Genomic DNA, 18,564 nt, shown 5'->3' on the forward strand with positions numbered 1-18,564 from the left:
ATTACTACTTATTATGAATTTATATAAAAATATGTAGTTATTGTCTTATATTAGTTAATTTTGTATGTTCCGTATAACGTCTTTCACTGGTTAAATATATTTCCATACAAATGCACTAATTCATCTCTGCCATCCAAAATTCAAGCATATTTGTGTATATCTTCCATAACTTCCAAATTAGATGTATTTAATTTGGCCAGGAACGTCCGCAGTTGGGGAGAACTTGGCTACTTGGGCTGGTTAGTGTAAAGGTAATAACTCTCCAGGGGTAATATATACTAATTTACTTAACAAAATACGATCTGTCTATGAGAAAGTGCTGTAATACAGGTGATCTAATAAATCTGAGTGTATACCGATTACTTGATAAAACAATTAAATTGTTAAGATTGTCCTGTCCGTACGTTTTCCAAGGAGATCCTGAGATTTTTATAATTTCCCCCTATAGTTTCCTGGATCAATCGTATAATTTGTATATTTTTGTGTTTATTCGAATTTGTGCTCTCCCCCCCTCCCCCAAGAAATCAATTCATGGAAATGGGCATTTTTGTCGCTATTCCTCTTCTTGCCATTAATTTTGTGCTGAGTTCAGACTTGAGTTGAGTTTTAGTATCTATTGAAGAGAGTGTTTTAGGTTTCTAAATGTTTTTGTTTATGTATTGTACTTTTGTCTCTGCTTTTCTCATCATTCCTCCCCGCTCAGATTGTGACTTTCGGAATGAGCCTTGACATGGAGATCGAACTCAAGGAATGAAGTGGAATGAAATGTCGAACTCTATGAAAATTTGACTGTTTTAATTAGATTAAATTGGGTATATTAATATGAGGAGACGGCATAAATGTTACTTAAAGAGGGTTTTCAATTAAAGACTACATAAAATAACTAAAGTCATGCTCTGGTAAGCATCCTTGAATACCGATAGGAGTCAGATTCAAGTTTCGTCCAAAATTGGCTGAAGAATCTTCTTGGAAATCTTTTAAAACGTGGGCCATATAGCCACTAAGGCTTCACACTCCCTGGAAAAAACTATGTTTATGCCATCCCCTCCCCCATCCAAATTTGAACTTTGTACATCTGCTGTAGTAAGCATGTCCTATAATAATTAAGCTGTAATTTTGGTCGGAGTTTCCTTTCTAGAGTTCCCTTGCTTAGTTTTTTGCTTTGGTGTCTTTCTTATTCAATGTTTTTGTGTTTTTTCTGTGATCAATATGTATTGGATTTCGACATCAACATTTGGTCAGCCCTCATATTCACCTGGCTTCTGTATTGTTGAAACCAATGAAAATCATTTTCCGCCTTAATTGAGTTTGAAAATGTAGCCAAAGTGCTGAGAATTTCTGGATATTTAACTTAAATTGATGAACACTAACGAGAAACTTTTAATGGGCGTCTCTGAAAATATAATTGAATTGCCTAGTTTTCTAAGGTGCCTAAATTTATTGAACTATCGTCAATTTGAACCTTTGAAATATGTAGATTTGTCAAGAAACTAGAAAAGCTAGTAGTTCGAAATGGTTTAAAAAGTTCCAAAAAATTGACTGTTCTACGTAACCTACGAGAATTTTCTCTGGCTCGTGATGGGTAAGACTGAACTTGATGAAACTTATATATTTGAAATCAGCATAAGAATCTGATTCTTTTGATGTATCTATTGGTATCAGAATTTTATGTATCTATTGGATTACTATTGAGCCGGGTCGCTCCTTACAGTTCGTTACCATGAACTGTTTGAAAAGTGTTTATTAAAAAAAAAAAAAAAAAAAAAATCCTCAATCTATTAAAATTTGGTGTTTCAGCAGTAGAAGGGCGCAGGTAAATTTTAGACATATAGACTAATAAGAAATTCACATCATAACCTGAAATTCTCCATTCTACAGACAGAACCTATATATCTTGAGTTTATACTATGGTGTATTCGTTCTTTATTTCGATTAGTACTTAAGTATGTTTTCTGCAGGTTAGAGTTTCATGTTACTAGCCATTGGTATTAAGGAGGATGAGACCAATGAGTGACCTTTAAAGTCAGTCTGTTACTATTACTGGCTTTTAAATGACTATTTAATAAAAAAAAAAAAATTTTTTTTCGAAGTTTGAAGAGAATTTAAAGTGTATATTATAGGTTATTCACATCTTGTCTATTAAAAATATGTAGATTTGGTGCTTTTTTCTGCGACAACATAATGACTCCTCGGCATCTAAAACAACGTTCTCATTTTTTATGCATTGGTTTTGTGTTTTCAGTAAAGCGCTAGTTTTGTGTAATCCTAAAGACACAAGGGGATACCATCAATCGGTGTATTTGAACTCGTTTTTGTACATAGGCTGTGAAGCAATAGGAAGTAATTTTGTTTCTTGTGATTGATTGGTTTAATGTAAATAAAACCTTTACTAAGTTAGAAAAAAAGTTATTAAATTAGATATAAATACGCTGTGCGGAGCAAAGGGTTCGCGGCCTTTGTTGGCATATGAACATGAATTATTGCTAATATAGGGTAATATAGGTTTAACGTCCTGTGCCAGTCAAGTTTTCCCGCGAATGCGTACCATCTTTTCGATAAATAAGAAGCCCGAGAGAATACTATCGTCCAATAGAAAACATTTGGTGTAGATGGAAAACTCATTAAAATATGAAATATCTTGCTTTGGTTGCAAATTTATTTTCGTGCAGGTTTATCAGAGCGGTAAAAAAAAAAGAAGGATTTTATATAAAGCGCTTAAGAGGAAAAATAAGTTTTTCTGTCGCTATACGTAGAGTATTTATCCCTTATTTAAACAGATTATAAACAGCTTTTCAACAGATTTAAGGCAAGTGGCTATCTCAAAATATTCACTCTCTGGCATTTTGGTCCAGCGAAAATTGTTGTTTCGTAGCAGAAAATAGGACTTTCATTTGGCACTTTTTTTTCTTTTTTTTTTGACTTGAAAAAAATGCTCTAAAACTTTCAATTTCCGCTCAAATAAGCCTCCTTGAGTCCTTGCTATATATGCGACCTTTGGTTTGGTACTAGCACCTCTTGAAGAAAAAAATAAATAAAAAGAGAGGACAACAGTTGTGTTACCTATGCTAAAATTTGAATTTCTTCGGTTTTTAAGGTGGGGAACTGTAAACGTCCATTAAAGGGCTATGGACAATGAAAATAATTGTTATCTTAGAAATTGCATTTTTTATCATTTTAGCCAAATGGGCTATAATTTTTAGCCTAAGTAAAGAGCCGTGTACCTTCCATGTTCTATTTATTATTTTGTTATCAAGCCACCGTATGGGAGGGGTGATTGAAACTATGAGGGGGGCTCAGTCGGTTGGAAATTTAAAATTCTAGTATTTTATTAAGAGTACAGAGTAATTTAAGACAGTCAGTCCCCTTTCCGTGCCCTTTTCTGCTACTTGGCCGCTAATAACTTCATGTAATTGGATCCAAATTTTTAGAAAGTCGTTTTATTCAAAATAGTCAAAAGGAACAATAAGTATGCCTCTGGGTATGTCATAATCCCCGCAACCCAGGGTCAAGGCTGTAAATTATGCCACTTATCAATTTTTATAGATAAATTTATGATAGAAAAAGGGGTGCGGGAGAACGTGTTTGAACTTGTGTGTCTGGTGGAATCGAATCTTTCATGGATCGTTCCCCGTGGCCAAGAGGTAAAACATTTTGTTGAGAGAGAAAAGTTTTGGGAGGTCGCAAATCTTCCAAAAACTATTTATCTGTGCTTATTTTGAAATTTACAGCCTTAAGTTTCCAAGCCAAAGGTAACCAATGTACAAGAAAAGATTTGTTTGGTGGCACAGGCCTCCAAAAATGAGGACCAAAAAAGGCCAACTATAATTTTTTTATGGTTGCTTTTTATGTCATTATGTCCTTGGGCTAAAGGGACACTAATGCAGAAAGAAAAATTGAAAAAAATATTGGTTCTCCCAAAAACTGGGCCCAACGAAGGTCATAAACTTTTCAAGTAGCTTGAAACTTGCACATATACGTTTCTGGGCCAAGGGGATCCTAAGGCACAATAAAAAAATGATATTGGTATGTCTAAAAATTAGGCCTAAAAAAGGCCCAAAATTTCTCTGAAATCTTAAAACTTACTCCCGTAAAGGGTAAGGGAAGTTCAAATTGGTGTTGCGGGGAGGAGTGGCTGAAAATCCTGTGTCTCCAATCCAATTAAACTTTTTTGCACTATAAGCCTTTATGGGAATTAGAAATTATCCACTACCAAAATAGTGTATCTGTAATATCTCGAGAATGGCTTAGCGTATCAAGTTGAAATTTTCAGGGAATGCTAGGGGGGGGGGGGTAAGATAGACCTCAAATTTTGACTTGTGAGAGTGGGCAGAGGGGGAAGAGGCCTAAAACTGTTTCTGCTCTTGTTCCTCTACAAATTTTTGCACTATAAGCCCTTATGAGACCTATAATTTAATCCTGGATAAGTAGTGGAGTAAATCGCCGTACAGTATATGTTGCCATGTGATCAAAACGGTGTATCTGCGATATTCTGGGAATAACTTAGGGATGAATTTGAAATTTCCTGTGAGTGTTAGGGAGGGGATGGCAAGTGGACCTTGAATATTGACTTGGAGAGCGGGAAGAGGGACAGGGACTAAATGCTTTTGTTTCCGGCCTTTCTAAAAATGTTGGCTCTATAAGCCCCTTTAAGACTAGAATCAAATCTCGGCGATATAGTCATACCGATGAAAAGAGACTATATGTACCCAGGTTATCAAAATAGCGTATGTGCATTATCTTAGCGACTTGGAGAGTTGAGTTGAAATTTTCGATTTGTGACTTGGGGGAGAGACAGAGGTAAATTGAAAAGAAGTAATCATCCAAATTTTCTAAATGGCATATTTGCAACATCTTAGGATGTCTACTTCTAGGTATTAATGGGGAATTTTGAAATTTTAGGGTTGGGAGAAGAGTAGGCAAGAGGACTTCTTACTTTGTGTTTTGGGGGAGGGAATAAGGGGGCCAATAAATTTGTCTGTCCCGTGTGCCTTAGATGTTTTGATACTGTTAGCCCGTGGGAATTTTGAAAAAATTCATAGTGAAATAGTGAGGTAAATCAAAAGCCATTTTATGCCCCCTGCTATCAAAACAGTGCATCTGCAATATCTAAGGAACGACTTTTTCGTTCAGCCCACCTGCTCGGAAATTATAGTCATAAGTTTCTGGGTCAGGTGGACTCCTATACAGAAAACGAATTTGAAACTAATTTTGCTCTATCGATTACGGATCCTCAAAAAATGGGCCATAATTTTTTTTTTTCTATCCTTGGGCTCGTGACCTATAGGGCATTTAAACAGGGCCTCAATAAAGACAAAAACGTTTCTCTCCTTTGTTTCTTTATTCCTTTGCCAACAAGGTTCTTTTGCTAACTTCGATAGCATACTTCATGTGTAAAATGCCTAAAACCTATTCAGAAATAAAGAGTAAGAAATTACTGACTTAGTGGGTACGACCAACATAAATTTTACTTTATCTCTTATTCTGTTTCAATTTTTGAATAAAACTAGATTTGTGTAAAGTCCAAAATTTCTTGTTTGACGATCCTTGTACCACCTTTTTTTATAATTCTTTAATCTATTTCAGAAAATCGGTTGAATTTTGCCTTAACGAAGTAACTGAGAAGCTAGGAGATGTCAAAAATAGTGCTACGGCTGCTGAGTGCTTAACTGCTATGACTGAGGCCGTTGGACTGGATTGGATATCCCAGGAAATAGTGAGTTTTGTACTAAATCAAAAAAATCCTAAGGTCCACGCCGAAGCAGTTATTTGGTTATCTAATGCAATCCGTGAATTTGGATTTGTGTAAGTTATTTTTCTGTATACTTTGGTATTGCACATGTTTTTTTTAAATTGACAGAATTCAGAAAGATTTTTTTTCAGGAAAGCAAAAAAAAACTGTTTTAACGTCAATGTCATCGAGACGCACAATGCAAGAATTAATCCTATCATCCTGGTTACTCCGTATTGGTCGTATCTGACGTTTTCACGCTTCTGGGATAATTGCCAAAAATTGTTTCCCGAAGCCTTTTTCAAAGGGATGATTGGCAGGGCAATGTATTTAAATCATACTTTGATCCTCTTGATAAACATGGCCATGGTGATTTCCCTTTGAGGACAGCTTAGAAAAAAGTTGTTAACAATTATTTTTAAAGTGCGAAAAATGTCAGACACGCCCATTAAGTGTAACAGCGACGATTTTCCGATTCATTTGGAGTATGGCTCCCATTTTATTGCTGTCTTTACTGTTTAAATTTTTATTTCATTTATTGATATAACAAAAGACGAGTGTTCGTTATGAAACTTCACCAATAGAATGAGATACATTTATTCGCTTCAATAGCTTACGCGAATTCGAGAGTGTCAATATGCACAACAGACAAAATTATAACGTCAACAAATGATTCAAATAATAATAAAAATAACAACTAAAATCATTGCTTCAAGAGCTGCTTCAAGGCCGATACAAATAGAAATTGATTAGATCAGCCGTAACGATGTATATAAAGTATTTACAAGTATGTTCTCTGTCTTTTTCTTTTTTTTTATATTTTAATTGATAAGAAAATAAATGGCTTAACGTATGATGTATTATATAGATAATACAATACAGCACAATTTGATGATAAGAATATTGCGCTACTTACGAAACTTTTTCCGTTGAAATAATTATGTCTTCAAAGTTATACACTAATAATTATTCATTAAACAGTAATTTTTCGAGGTGTACCTTCGGAGAAAATGTGATTAAAAATGATAATAATAGCAAGGAACTAGTTTAAACCTATTTATTTTTCTTGAATAAAAAAAATAAAATAAAATAAATGCTGAACTTCAAAGTCACTTATATTTGCCGGGCGTTCTTTCATTTTTAAAAAAATTCCAAAAGGTTAGCATTAAGAAAAAATCTCTCGATGCGAAAAGCATAGACGATGTAAAGTTGGTTAGTAGACGTATTTCGACGTAATACCTTCAATTAGGTATTTTTCTCCAAGACCACATTTCCTTTCTATGACGAAGAAATAAAAGTTCAAATGGGGATAAGTCTTTTTATTTGACAGTGAAGACAAATACAAAAAATCTGGATATTTTGATCACATACACCAGTGGTCGTCATTAGCAGAAAAAATGAACCATTACAAGCTTTAGTTATGCTTTAGTTTTTCTGCTGATGACAACCACTGGTGTATGTGGTCGAAATATCCAGATTTCCTGTATCTGTTTTCACTGTCTAATAAAAAGAATTATCTCCATTTAAAATTTTATTTGTTTGTTAGTAGATTTTTGAATTCAGCAAGTAAAACCATGTAGGAGCTAAATAAAACTTTACAACAAATGGCGTGATATTAAAAAAAAAAAAAAAAAAAAAACGAGAAATCTGGTAAAAAAAAATTCAAAAAATAATTATTCAAAGATGTAGATGATAAAAAAATATGATTTTGTGGGGGTTCTCCATAACAATTCGTGTTAGTGCTTCAAATCAATTAAGCGTTGATTTTTGTCTATCTAAAAAGAAGAAGTCAGAAAATTTAGAACTCCACTAATTTTGCGTAGAAACAAGCTTTCAAACGCTGTTACGCAGAAACTAAAACATATATATGTAAGCCCACCACATATCAGAAATTAGTTTGAAAATTGGCAATATAAAATTTGCGGTAAGGATAGTATGAAACCTTGAAGATGCGTAAACCTCACTGATATGTGTTATCGAACGTGTGATTGCAATGTTTAGTTGTGAAACTTCCTCTACTATCGTTTTGTTAAGCTGACACTTTGAAGAAAAGAACCCTTCCATTACACATTTTTTAAGCTTCCGCTTTGTCTGCCTCCCACAAAACTCCAAAGGTTATGAATTATTTTTTCAATAATCACTGGGTTATATGGCATTTATCTTACTATTTATCTTATCTTACTGGCATTTATCTTATATGGCATATATGGCTTACTAAAATCATTCTCTGGGTACTGCTTTTTCCATGATGAGACTATGTTCCACCTAAGTTACTCCTTTATGGTGTGCATACTAAGCGACATCGAACCACTATGTTTTTGCAGAGTAGTGTTTCCCACCTCATCCTGGTATGCACGGAAGCAGTGGTCTTCTGGCCTGTGTCCCACTTCAAAATTTTTGAATTTGACAACTTAGCCTTGAATTTATTATACTTTGTAATTTACTGTATTATTATACAATTCTCCCCTTTTTGACGTTTTTTCGATGCAATGCCTCACTTACCTGGGAAATATTACCGCAAAAAAAAAAAAAAAAAAAAAAAAAAAAAATGTGCACTTGCCTGATCTTATGACTATTTTTTATGCCCAAAATAGTTATAAAAATTTCTAACATATCTTCTTCTTCTTTATTAAGTGTCCATGTTTCAATCCCAAACTTAGCCACGTTTCACAATAGAACAGAGGTTGGCAAAAATCCAAAGAGTGGATAACATAATTTTTTTTTCTGAGAGAATTAGAAAACCTAAATCAACACTTATTGAAAAAAATGGACTAACCCAATTGGATTTATTTCTTTCTCTTGCGTTCTCCTGCCAAATATAAGTATTAAAATAATTGTGCAATGGAGGGGTATTTGAAAGGAAATTGCAGTTCTGTTAGAGGGTCTAGAAAGTCAGTCCATTGTATATTAGATATTGTGAACTATTCTATTGGCAAATCAAAACTTAAAATTGTTATATTTTACTGTAATTCGGCTGTTGTTTTATTGATTTTTATCATAGAATCAAAAATATTAAATTTGACATATTTTTAATATGAACCTTTTCCTTCATTGTATGATAAAAGCTGTGATTTTAAGAGGAAATTTCATGACAATATACAAAGTGGTTACTTCATCTCGATGAAACTGTCTTAAAAAGCAAGCACATTTGATTGTAAGTCGGAGTTTTTGAGGCTTTAAGGAATAATTAAAATGTGGTCTAGAAGGGTCTCCGGTACCCCTTTCGTAGGCGCATTGGAGGTTATCTAAGAACTCCTGACTGCAAACCCTTTAGAATGTCAAGTATGTGGATTCTACACGAAAATGAAGCGTGTTTTGTATGAAAAGGTTTCATAAAAAATGCTCTAGTCGAAAATGGGCATAATTTCGAACAATACTTTGGACAATACATGCTTTGATTTTCATGTATTAACATGACTATCGGGACTGCTAGTGGAAATTTTGAGAAAGTCATATCTAAAATTCAAAATAGCAACCGCTGTAAGAAAAAATAAAATAAATAAAAATATGGCTCCTTTCTGAATCGAAATGTCAAACGGGTTTTGGCTTTTGAAATTTCGAAGTTATGCTTTAAAAAATTTAAATGATTTAGTAACAATTTCTGGGAGAATTATGCTGCATAATTCTAAGGCTCCGTATAATTTATCAAAAAAATCAAATCTGTTTAGTTTCTGTCTTTCTGCAATAATAAGAAATACTTCCGCTGTTCCAGTTTTTTTCCTAATGTCTGAAAGATGACGTTCTGACAAGTGTGGCTATTTTGTCCATTGAATTAGAAAAATTTCGATCCTCATAGATCAACTAGACAAGTTTTGGGGTAGTTTTAAAAGTCACTGCCTTGTAAATATTGTTGTTTATATTTGTTTTTCAAAATGGCAGCATCAACCATGAACGAACCATCCTGGGTGAGCCTAACAGCAATTAAAATCGCTCCTTCGGACCACTCTGTTTTCATCACTAAACTTAGGAGAATAAAATCCTGTAAATATTGTTCTAAAAAAAATGAAATAGGGTTGCAACACTATAGTTTCGGCCCATCATAAAAAAAGCTACAGATTCTAGTCGAGCTGTATGTGTATTTAACAACAAATTAATATGACCTGGAATATCGGGTCTGAAATAATTTGAGTTAAAGCTAATATTTTTATTCGCTATTGGCTTTATAAGACAATTTCTCTGTTTTCTAAATGGCGAGTATCTATCATTTTAGTACTTTTAATTTCATAGAAACTAGGTATGGTTTTTAATTTGAACGTCGTGTCTTTAATCTCATTTCTAATGAAACGTCAAGGAAACTTCTTTTGGGAAATCATCAACAAATTCCGCTGGGAATCTACTTTTCGTATAATTTATTTTACTTTTAAATAATGTTTAAAAACCTATTTTTGACAAAGTTGAATTGTTAGTTTTTGTATGATCGAAATATTATTGGGCAAACAGTTTGTTTTCCATCTTTATACAACGGAGGCATTTGTAAATATCGGTTATTCTTAGCGGTTCAGCACGTGTATGGGTCAACGCACGTTATACTATCTATGCTGACCGAACTATTATGCGTCATTCAAATTGTGGTTAAAGATTTGGTGGGAAGCTTGAATAGTACATGATTGAAGTTATTGTGTTCGATTTTTAAACGCTAAGTTTTTAAACCATGCCTCAAATGTTGTATCGTGTGCAACTACGGTTTTCTGTAAAAAAAAAAAAAAAAAAAAAAAAAAAAAAAAGGAATATTTAACTAAGCTTTTATCCTAATGGTTTTCATAAGCTAGACGCTCTTTCAAGCCCGGAAGACTGACGTCAAGTACTAGCAGACCCTAAAAAGAAAACAGCAAAAAAAGAAAAGAAAGAATTAGAAATGTCAAAGGCTTGGGGGTAGTAATTCTTAAGAACCAAGCTCGGATGTGATCGACAGATCTGATTGACCTTCAATAAAAAAGTTGTTCAGAAACAAAATTGTTTAATAAATTATGTATAAAAGTAAAAAAATAAACTCATTTGTCTAATAAGCTGGTTGGTTTTCTTGTTTCCGCTTCACGTACATTTGTAGGGGCTGGGCAATTAGCTTAGTAGTCGCAGTAGTTTTGGGAAGCTCTTCAGGAGCATCATAAAGTGGTACCGTTTCAGGGGTTCCGTAAGTCATTGGCTTTTTGGTTGGCTCATCTGTAATGACTTTATCTGACATTGGAGCAGCAGGTAGTACTTTATTTGCACCATAATATATAGCTGTGTCGTAAATATATGATGGAGGAGCAGGTTTGTTGTATGAGATCGAAGGTGCTTGTGAATCGTCAGCTGTTTCTTTTGAAGCTGTAGTTGCTATTTGTTTCTTGAGCTCAGCTGCTGCAATTTCGGCTTTCATTTTTTCGTGATCAGCCACTATTTTCATTTGGCTGTCCACTACTGCTTTATATTCCGCGGCAACAACTGCAGAATCTGTGGCAGCTTTTGCCAAGTTTTTCTTTTCAATCTCTATTATTTCAGCTGGAATAGCTGGAACCGTATAAGATGTGGGGTCGCAAGGTCCTGAGTAAGTTACAGTTGGTTTATAGCCATTTTCATCTGCTGTGTAGGTAACATGGCGGATACATCCGTCTGGCTGATGAACCATGTATTCTCCTGTGACTTTCTTATCATATCCCTTCTGAACTGCTGCTTGAATGTCACCAGTGGTATCGTCGCCAACTTTGTAATCGTAGGCATAGCCGGCTGCTGCTGGTGCAGGGTAATTTTGTGATTGCATCATTGGTCTGAGAGGTGTTGACTCTTCTTCTTGATAATAAGTTCCATATTGGGCAGTGGCAGCAGTAACAAGAAGTGCCTGGAGAAAAAGGGAAACTATTTAGTGTATGTTTTGCAAGAAATCTTGTAAAATGAAAAAAAAATCACTTTTTTTTTAGGGGGATGGATATTCACAATTAGTATTGGGACTAAATTAAGCAAAGTATAAAGCCTATACTAACGCCAAACCACAACTGTTACCTGATATTGTATTAGGTAATAAAAATATTGCATAAAAAAACAACAGAGAGAAAAATCTCCAGTGAAAAAAAAAACAATAAACGAGACTGTGTCGAGCCAGTGGAGAGAAAAGACGAAAAATGTAAAACAACGCGGATATTTCGCATGTATCAAAACAATGCGTCTTCACCACGAGAGAAACACAAGAAGAACAAGATAAAAAAACTAAAAAAACTTTTTCACTGAGATTTTTCTCTCTTTTTTTTTTTTTTTTTTTTGTCATTGCTGGCCAGTTCGGCTTAAGATCTTTCAAAAATATTTCATAAAAAAAAAAAAAAAAAATTAAAAAAGTAGCTAGGGCATTTTGTAAAATTTTTGAAGTTCCGTGTTCTAGATGAAAAAGGGTAAACGTATGTGTTATAGCTTAAACACAAATAATGAAGAGTGGTGAATACTCATTCAGCTTAAGAATCTACCCCTTGTCTGTATTACACAACAGTAAACTGTCTATCATTAAGTTGTCATTTGTAAATTTGGATTGAAATTTCTAGGTGTATTAGCTTATTTATATAAAAAAAAAAAAAAAAAAAAAAAAAAAAAAAAAAAAAAAAAATGTGTAATTGACGCAAATAGCTTAATGCCGAAACCCTATGTATTGTATTTTTTTTCTTCTTTTTTTCAAAATGCAGTTTATGTAATTTATCCATATTTATTTGTAGCTTCATTAACTTATTGTTTGTGATGAGAATGATAAAGCGTCATTCAAAACCTCTTACTTCAAGAGTCTGTGGGGAATAATAAACAGAAACAAGTTTAAACTGAATTAAATGGATTTAATTTTTTTGCACCTTCTAACAAGACTGAGTACCCTGAATTGTTTTACTGTCTGAAACGTTTCTTTTGTTTTTGTGTCTTTCTTTAAAACACAAAAGATGCGGAAAAGCTTAGAGAGTGCTCCAAAATACAGAAGATTACAAATTTAAGCCACATTTCTTCAATTTAGCTTGGAAAAAAAAATATTCGTTTTCTAATTTTCGATCTAAGAAAGGGCCACCTTCCCGCGTATAGATATCTTGCGGCAAATACTGTTATCTAATCTAAGGTATACTGCAATTTTAGTAATTTTAAAACGAAAATTATTGGCTCAAATATTAATGCACAATTATATTGAAAATGTAGTTTTAAACACTTCTTGTTGTACAAAAAAAGGTAAAGAATACGGCATTGTCCTACCATACGGCATTACGGCAATATACAGTCCCTACCGGCGGTGCTGATCTCCGTTTCTTGGCCCTTCAGCCAGGAAGTGCAATGGGGGGTTGGGGGCCAACCATCCTGTGTTGTCGCACACCCTTCCTGTTTACCTTCCACAGATTACTCCAGGTACCCAACTAAAGCTGGGTAAACTCTAGCTGAGCTTACAGAGTCATGCCACTGACCCCCGTCCCAAACAATATAATTGAGTACATAGGATTCGAACCCCCGTCCTCTCGGACAAAGGATGCTAAATCCAGCGCACCAGTCCACTTGGCTAGGACTTCTTGTTGTCACATCTATTAACATAGCTGGGCTAGGTAGATCATTCATCGGCTCAGAGTTTGCAATTAATTTAGTATTATGCTACTTATAAATATTTTGATGAATTTTTTTAATCCTTAATCATTTGCTTTGTGTAAAAATCTGCATAAACCCACCCTCAGTAACAAATACAGAACTGCTCTTTTTTGTACGGTAGATGTTCAAACCATTACGTTTGTAAAACAAATGTTCCCTTCTGTACATAATTTGAAAATGAGTACTCATAGGAGAAAAATCAAAATCGAGGGTCATTGTGGGTCTTGGTTTCAACGCACTAATCCGCAAAAGACAGTTTCCTAGATTTTTTTTTTCTTTTAGTGTTTATGTTTGAGTACTAAGAAAGGTTTTGGGATGGATGTGGTCAGATTGGCTTCTAAAAAAAATTATTTATTGTCTGATGGTGAAAACATTTTTGTCATTTTGTAGTATTAATCTGATTTTAGGGCCTATCGTAGTAAATTTACAAAATCACGTCAACTAATTGATGTGACGGTAAAAATTCAACACGTAAAAAAAAGTAGAACTTGTCAGTTTACCCTTTGAAATGCTCAAACATAGCTTATGTTTCTTTTTTTTATTGAAATTCCCAAATCTCAGCATTTCCCCAATTCCGCATTGGTCTATTGGAAGAAACTGTCTTTCACTGCTCATATGACCAAATCTCTAGAGTCCACAATATCTGAAATAAAAATTCAACCTCCTGTTTATTATGGGCGTATATTTTAGCGATCCTTAAAAAGCGTTTGGTCAAAAAATTTAGCTCGATAAAATTTTGTCGTAATTGAAAAAAGAATGTAAAAATAGCAATCATAAAATTAGTGGTAGTAAGTATATGAAAACATTCTGTTCTTGTTAAGAAACAATGTATATGTTATATCAAAGAACTACAACTCACGAGTAAGCAAGTCTTCATCGTGTAATTTTGTGATACGGGTTGCGTAAAACTGTAACAATGACTGATATTCTCAACCCTATCGCATCCTGTATTTATACGCATTGTAGAGTTCATAACATCCAGAAGAAAATTTAACCCCTGTTTATTCTGGACTGTTTATTATGCTAGTGGCAAGTATTAATCGTTTGTTGAACCAAGTGCATATCTGGAACAAACAAATACAAACGGGTCCGTTCCTTTCTGTCAATTAAATTTAAAAAAAAACGAGCTTTTTCAACTGAAAGTAAGGAGCAACATTAACACTTAAAACGAACAGAAATTACTACGTGTATGAAGGGGATTACCCCTTCCTTAACACCTCGCTCTTTGCGCTAAAGTTGTTTAGTACTTTCAAAAAAGCTTCTTATTGTTCCAATTAAACGACCCTTGTGTTTCAGGAGTCGTTCTTAAAGAATTGGGACAAAATTCAAACTTTAGCGTAAAGAGCGTGGTGTTGAGGAGGAGACAACCCCCTTCATATACGTAATAATTTCTGTTCGTTTTAAGTTTTAATGTTAATCCTTACTTTCAGTTGAAAAACTTGTTTTATTAAATCTAATTTCTGATTGTTCTTAAGTAATGTCAGCAATCTGGCCCCACCTCCACGGAAATATCCTCTAGACAATTCAATCCCGGTGAAAATTTACTCCGTACTAACAACCCCTCGCGTAAAATTGAGACGGAAAAGAAAAAGCAAGACATTTAAAAAAAAATTTGTATAGGAATTCTGTCAATTCCCCCAGTGTATAATTTCCCCTAACGAGTTCATCCCCTGGTGACTTCCCTCACCTTAGAAAATTCCCCCCTTGGAAAAACCCCCAGCCAAAAATTTGCCCCCCATCCGAAAATGTATATATACTTCACAATAACAAATACTATGTGTAAAAAATGGGCAAATTTTATTACTTAAAGACCTTTCCCTTGGGACTGTGGGGGGTCATGTTATCTCCAAAGGCATAGTTATTCGGTCTTTCAACTATGCTGAACAAATTGGCTATCTCAAAATTTTAATAGGACGACTTTGGGAAAAAAAGGGGCGGGGGAGGGGGCCAGGTTGCCTTCCAATCTTTTTGGTCGCTTAAAAAGGGCACTAGAACTTTTTATTTCCGTTTGAATGAGCCCTCTCCCGATTTTCTAGGACTACTGGGTCGATTCGCTCCCCCCTGAAAAAAAAACAAAAACAATTAAACATGCATCCGTGATCTTACTTCTGGCAAATAAATACAAAATTCCACATTTTTGCAGATAGGAGCTTGAAACCACTACAGTAGGGTTTTCTGATAGGCTGAATCTGATGGTGTGATGTTCATTAAGATTGTAGTAGTTTTAGAGGATGTTTCCCCCTTTTTTCGGAAATCAGGCAAATTTTCTCAGGATCGTAGTCTTCAATTGGTCAGACTTAATGAAAGTTATATATTTAAAATCAGCATAATTAGCCGACCCTTTTCATATATATATTGGTATCAAAATCCGTTTTTACAGTTTCGCTTACTATTGATCCGAGTCACTCCTTACTTACAGTTTGTTACCACGAACTGTTTGACAGTGATCTTGAATCACATTCATTTGCTCAATTTTCCCCCATAGCCTTAAATTATCCCCTCCAAAGAGATCTGAAAGTATATTTAAATATGCATCTTTTCAGCCAGACGAATTTCTTTTTTATGGTTTTCCCAAACAGGCAAACCATGGGAAATCGGGTGCCCTCATAAAGTATTAGTGAAGCCCAGCCCCAAAACTCCCTCCCATGTCTAGGTGCCTCCTTTTAATATATACCAGTTATATAAATATTTTGCCGTAAGAAACCCCCTCCCCTTCCGAGACGAGTTGGCACAATCAGAAATAGGATAGGTCCTGCATCCCTGGCTGTCACACTAACGTTTAAGCAATGCGAATAAAAGTACTTGGTTTTCCCTCCCTTTTTTGCTTCAAAATTTTACTACAAACATTTATATGCCAGCCAGATTTTATTTAAAACAAAAAATTGATAATTTGTTTTATATGGAACTTCTTTTTTCATGGAATTATTTAGCTCTTTTAAAAGTCTTATATTTGCCTTGGAGTTTAAAATTCAACGGCTTCCCATGGGGGCATATACATAAAAATTTCTTTAGGTGTTTAAGAAAATTTGAATTATACAAGCTAGAAAATCATAACAAAAATTTGAGATTACTTAGCGGCTACGAGCTGGAATCCCCCCTCTCCCTATGCGTGTGCCTGCTCCCAGCCTTTTTGACTATGGTCAAGTAAATTTCGGATCCCTGAATTATTCTTATTATTATTACTATTTTTTAAATCTAATATGGGCTGCAAAGAAGAGTTGCATACAAGGTGTCTGGCCCGAGTTAGAAAGGCTGAATACGAAAAGAATTCCATTTTTTCTTTATATATATATATATATATATATATATATATATATATATATATATATATATATATATATATATATATATATATATATATATATATATATATATATATATATATATATATATATATATATATATATATATATATATATATATAATGTTCCTGTGGCAAGACCTTTACTTGCTATGCAATGGAACCCGTCCAAATGAAAATAAGGGATATTATTATTCGGTTATATAATCTACTGAAATATATAGAAATCTATTTTTCGAAAATACACTTTATGAATTTTTGAGGTAATTTTTGACATCTCTGTGCTAGAAAAGTGCTGTAAGACTACGTGGGGGGGGATGAAAGCCACATAAACATATTGCCAAGTGTCCGGGGATACCGCGACAGGATCATAAAATCCAGAACTACTCCACATTGCCCGGGACGTATGGTCACCGAACGTGTGATCAGCCACCAGCGTGGCTAAAAAAAAGGATTTGGGATGTAACTTGTTTTTAAGGCAATTTTAAAGTTGATCTATCAAAAGTTTATTCATACGCAGTCTTCAATCTTTTGAAGCTATTCCATATCTCGATCTGTCTCCTTTTTTTTCTTTTTTTTAGAGTGTAGCGATAAACATGGTTATTAAGTATTCGTTATGAGTATTATATTAATTGTAGTTACTTTTTTAAGTAGTCAATCGTTAAGTATTACCATCGAAATATTCCAGCAATACGTTTAATATCGCTCTCTAATTTTTTTTTCTTTTTTTTTCTTTTCTTTTTTTTGTATGTATGCAACAGTGTTATTTATGATACACATTGTATAAGTAAACTTAGTAATATTTGAAATGATTGGTATTTTAGCACTAGTTCAATTGTGATTGCCATAACTATTACGAAATCTGGAAGAGTCTCGTACCCTAGGAATGCAACTTAAGGATCGTCATCTTTACAAGATCACAGTCAGGAGTCCAATTGTTGTTGCGTTTTGAGATATTTTTTTTGTGAGTTATTTATAATTTGTGTTGCCTTTTTTCTAGCGTACAACCGAAGTTAGTAATTGATTTCTGCAAAAAATCGGTGCAAGCATCCAACCCAGCCATTCGAGCTGCTGGCATTTCATTAGCTGGTACCCTTTATTTGTATATGGGTGCTCCGCTCCGAGTTTTCTTTGAAGGAGAAAAACCTGCTTTGCTCCAAACATTGGATGCTGAGTTTGACAAAGTAAGTTTCTTGGTTTAACCTCCTTAAAGCTAAGCTATGCGGTGACGATTAGGTCATCTGTCTGCTTCCAATGTCAGATTACCGAAAGTTTTAGAAGGGAAGTCTTGGAGAAATTCCCTAAGTAATTGAGGCCCTGAATAACAACAAAGACTCTGGGAAAAATGGCCTCCTTTAAGAAGTGTACAAAGAGTGCCCAATTAGGCTGCTTAGCCCAGTTAAGTATTAAGAATGCCCAGGGTTGTATGGCATCCTATAAGGGAATTCGGAGAACTAACCCTAGGCCCACACAAGAGGGAAATTTGCACATCGCCACAATTTAATTGTGTTGTTTTGCCGCTTTTAACCATTTTAGTTGCATAATAATTTATTAAGATGGAAAAATTCAGCTTATATCGGGCAACTGAGTGATTTTCTCAATAATTTTTAAACATAATAGCATCGGAAAATGCAAGTATTACTGAGAATCATTTGAATGAGCAGCTGATTATGGTTGTCTAGTTCAACGAAATTCTTACGAAAAAAGGACACAAAAATATAGTTTTGGTCCCTGGGATATGAGTTTCTGAAACTCCTGATAAATCCAGTTCGAAGCGTCTATAATCGTCAGTCAAAATGTCAATACGATAGTTATTTTTTTACTTTGTAACATTCTGATTTGCAGTTTTCACATTCCTTTAATCATCGGAATGATTAGGGCCTCAGGAAAAGCAGTGGTCCAAGAGGCCTCAGAGGACGGGGATAAACACATCTTCTCAAGTCTACACGAATCTGAAGTTATA

At 34.3% G+C, this 18,564-nt stretch overlaps 2 protein-coding genes across 2 annotated transcripts in view; one reads left to right on the forward strand and one right to left on the reverse strand.

Annotated features, from left to right (window-relative positions):
- The window catches only part of msps (msps cytoskeleton-associated protein 5), a 226,699-nt gene that overhangs the window by 146,845 nt on the left and 61,290 nt on the right, over nucleotides 1–18,564 (forward strand). The window contains exons 13-14 of the mRNA XM_089101805.1: nucleotides 5,584–5,802; nucleotides 17,602–17,785. Coding sequence (XP_088957931.1) covers nucleotides 5,584–5,802; nucleotides 17,602–17,785 — 403 coding nt within the window. The remainder of the gene's footprint in view (nucleotides 1–5,583; nucleotides 5,803–17,601; nucleotides 17,786–18,564) is intronic.
- LOC148955365 (uncharacterized) lies at nucleotides 10,617–14,261 on the reverse strand. The gene is made up of 2 exons (XM_089101818.1): nucleotides 14,160–14,261; nucleotides 10,617–11,546 (listed from the first exon to the last, which is right to left on the reverse strand). The coding sequence occupies exons 1-2, from the start codon at nucleotides 14,259–14,261 to the stop codon at nucleotides 10,728–10,730; spliced, it is 921 nt and encodes a 306-aa protein (XP_088957944.1). The 3' UTR covers nucleotides 10,617–10,727.

The sequence above is a fragment of the Artemia sp. Qi Xiang Cuo genome, chromosome 2 (assembly GCF_049724085.1).
Source record: "Artemia sp. Qi Xiang Cuo chromosome 2, ASM4972408v1, whole genome shotgun sequence".
Classification (NCBI taxonomy): Eukaryota; Metazoa; Arthropoda; class Branchiopoda; order Anostraca; family Artemiidae; genus Artemia; species Artemia sp. Qi Xiang Cuo.

Bases quoted from the DNA above. Each gene is read 5' to 3' on its own strand.
- LOC148955365 (XM_089101818.1), bottom strand. From the start codon at position 14,261: ATGCGTATAAATACAGGATGCGATAGGGTTGAGAATATCAGTCATTGT. The intron at 11,547-14,159 runs GTGAGTTGTAGT...CTTTTTCTCCAG, and splicing joins CGATGAAGACTTGCTTACTC to GCACTTCTTGTTACTGCTGC.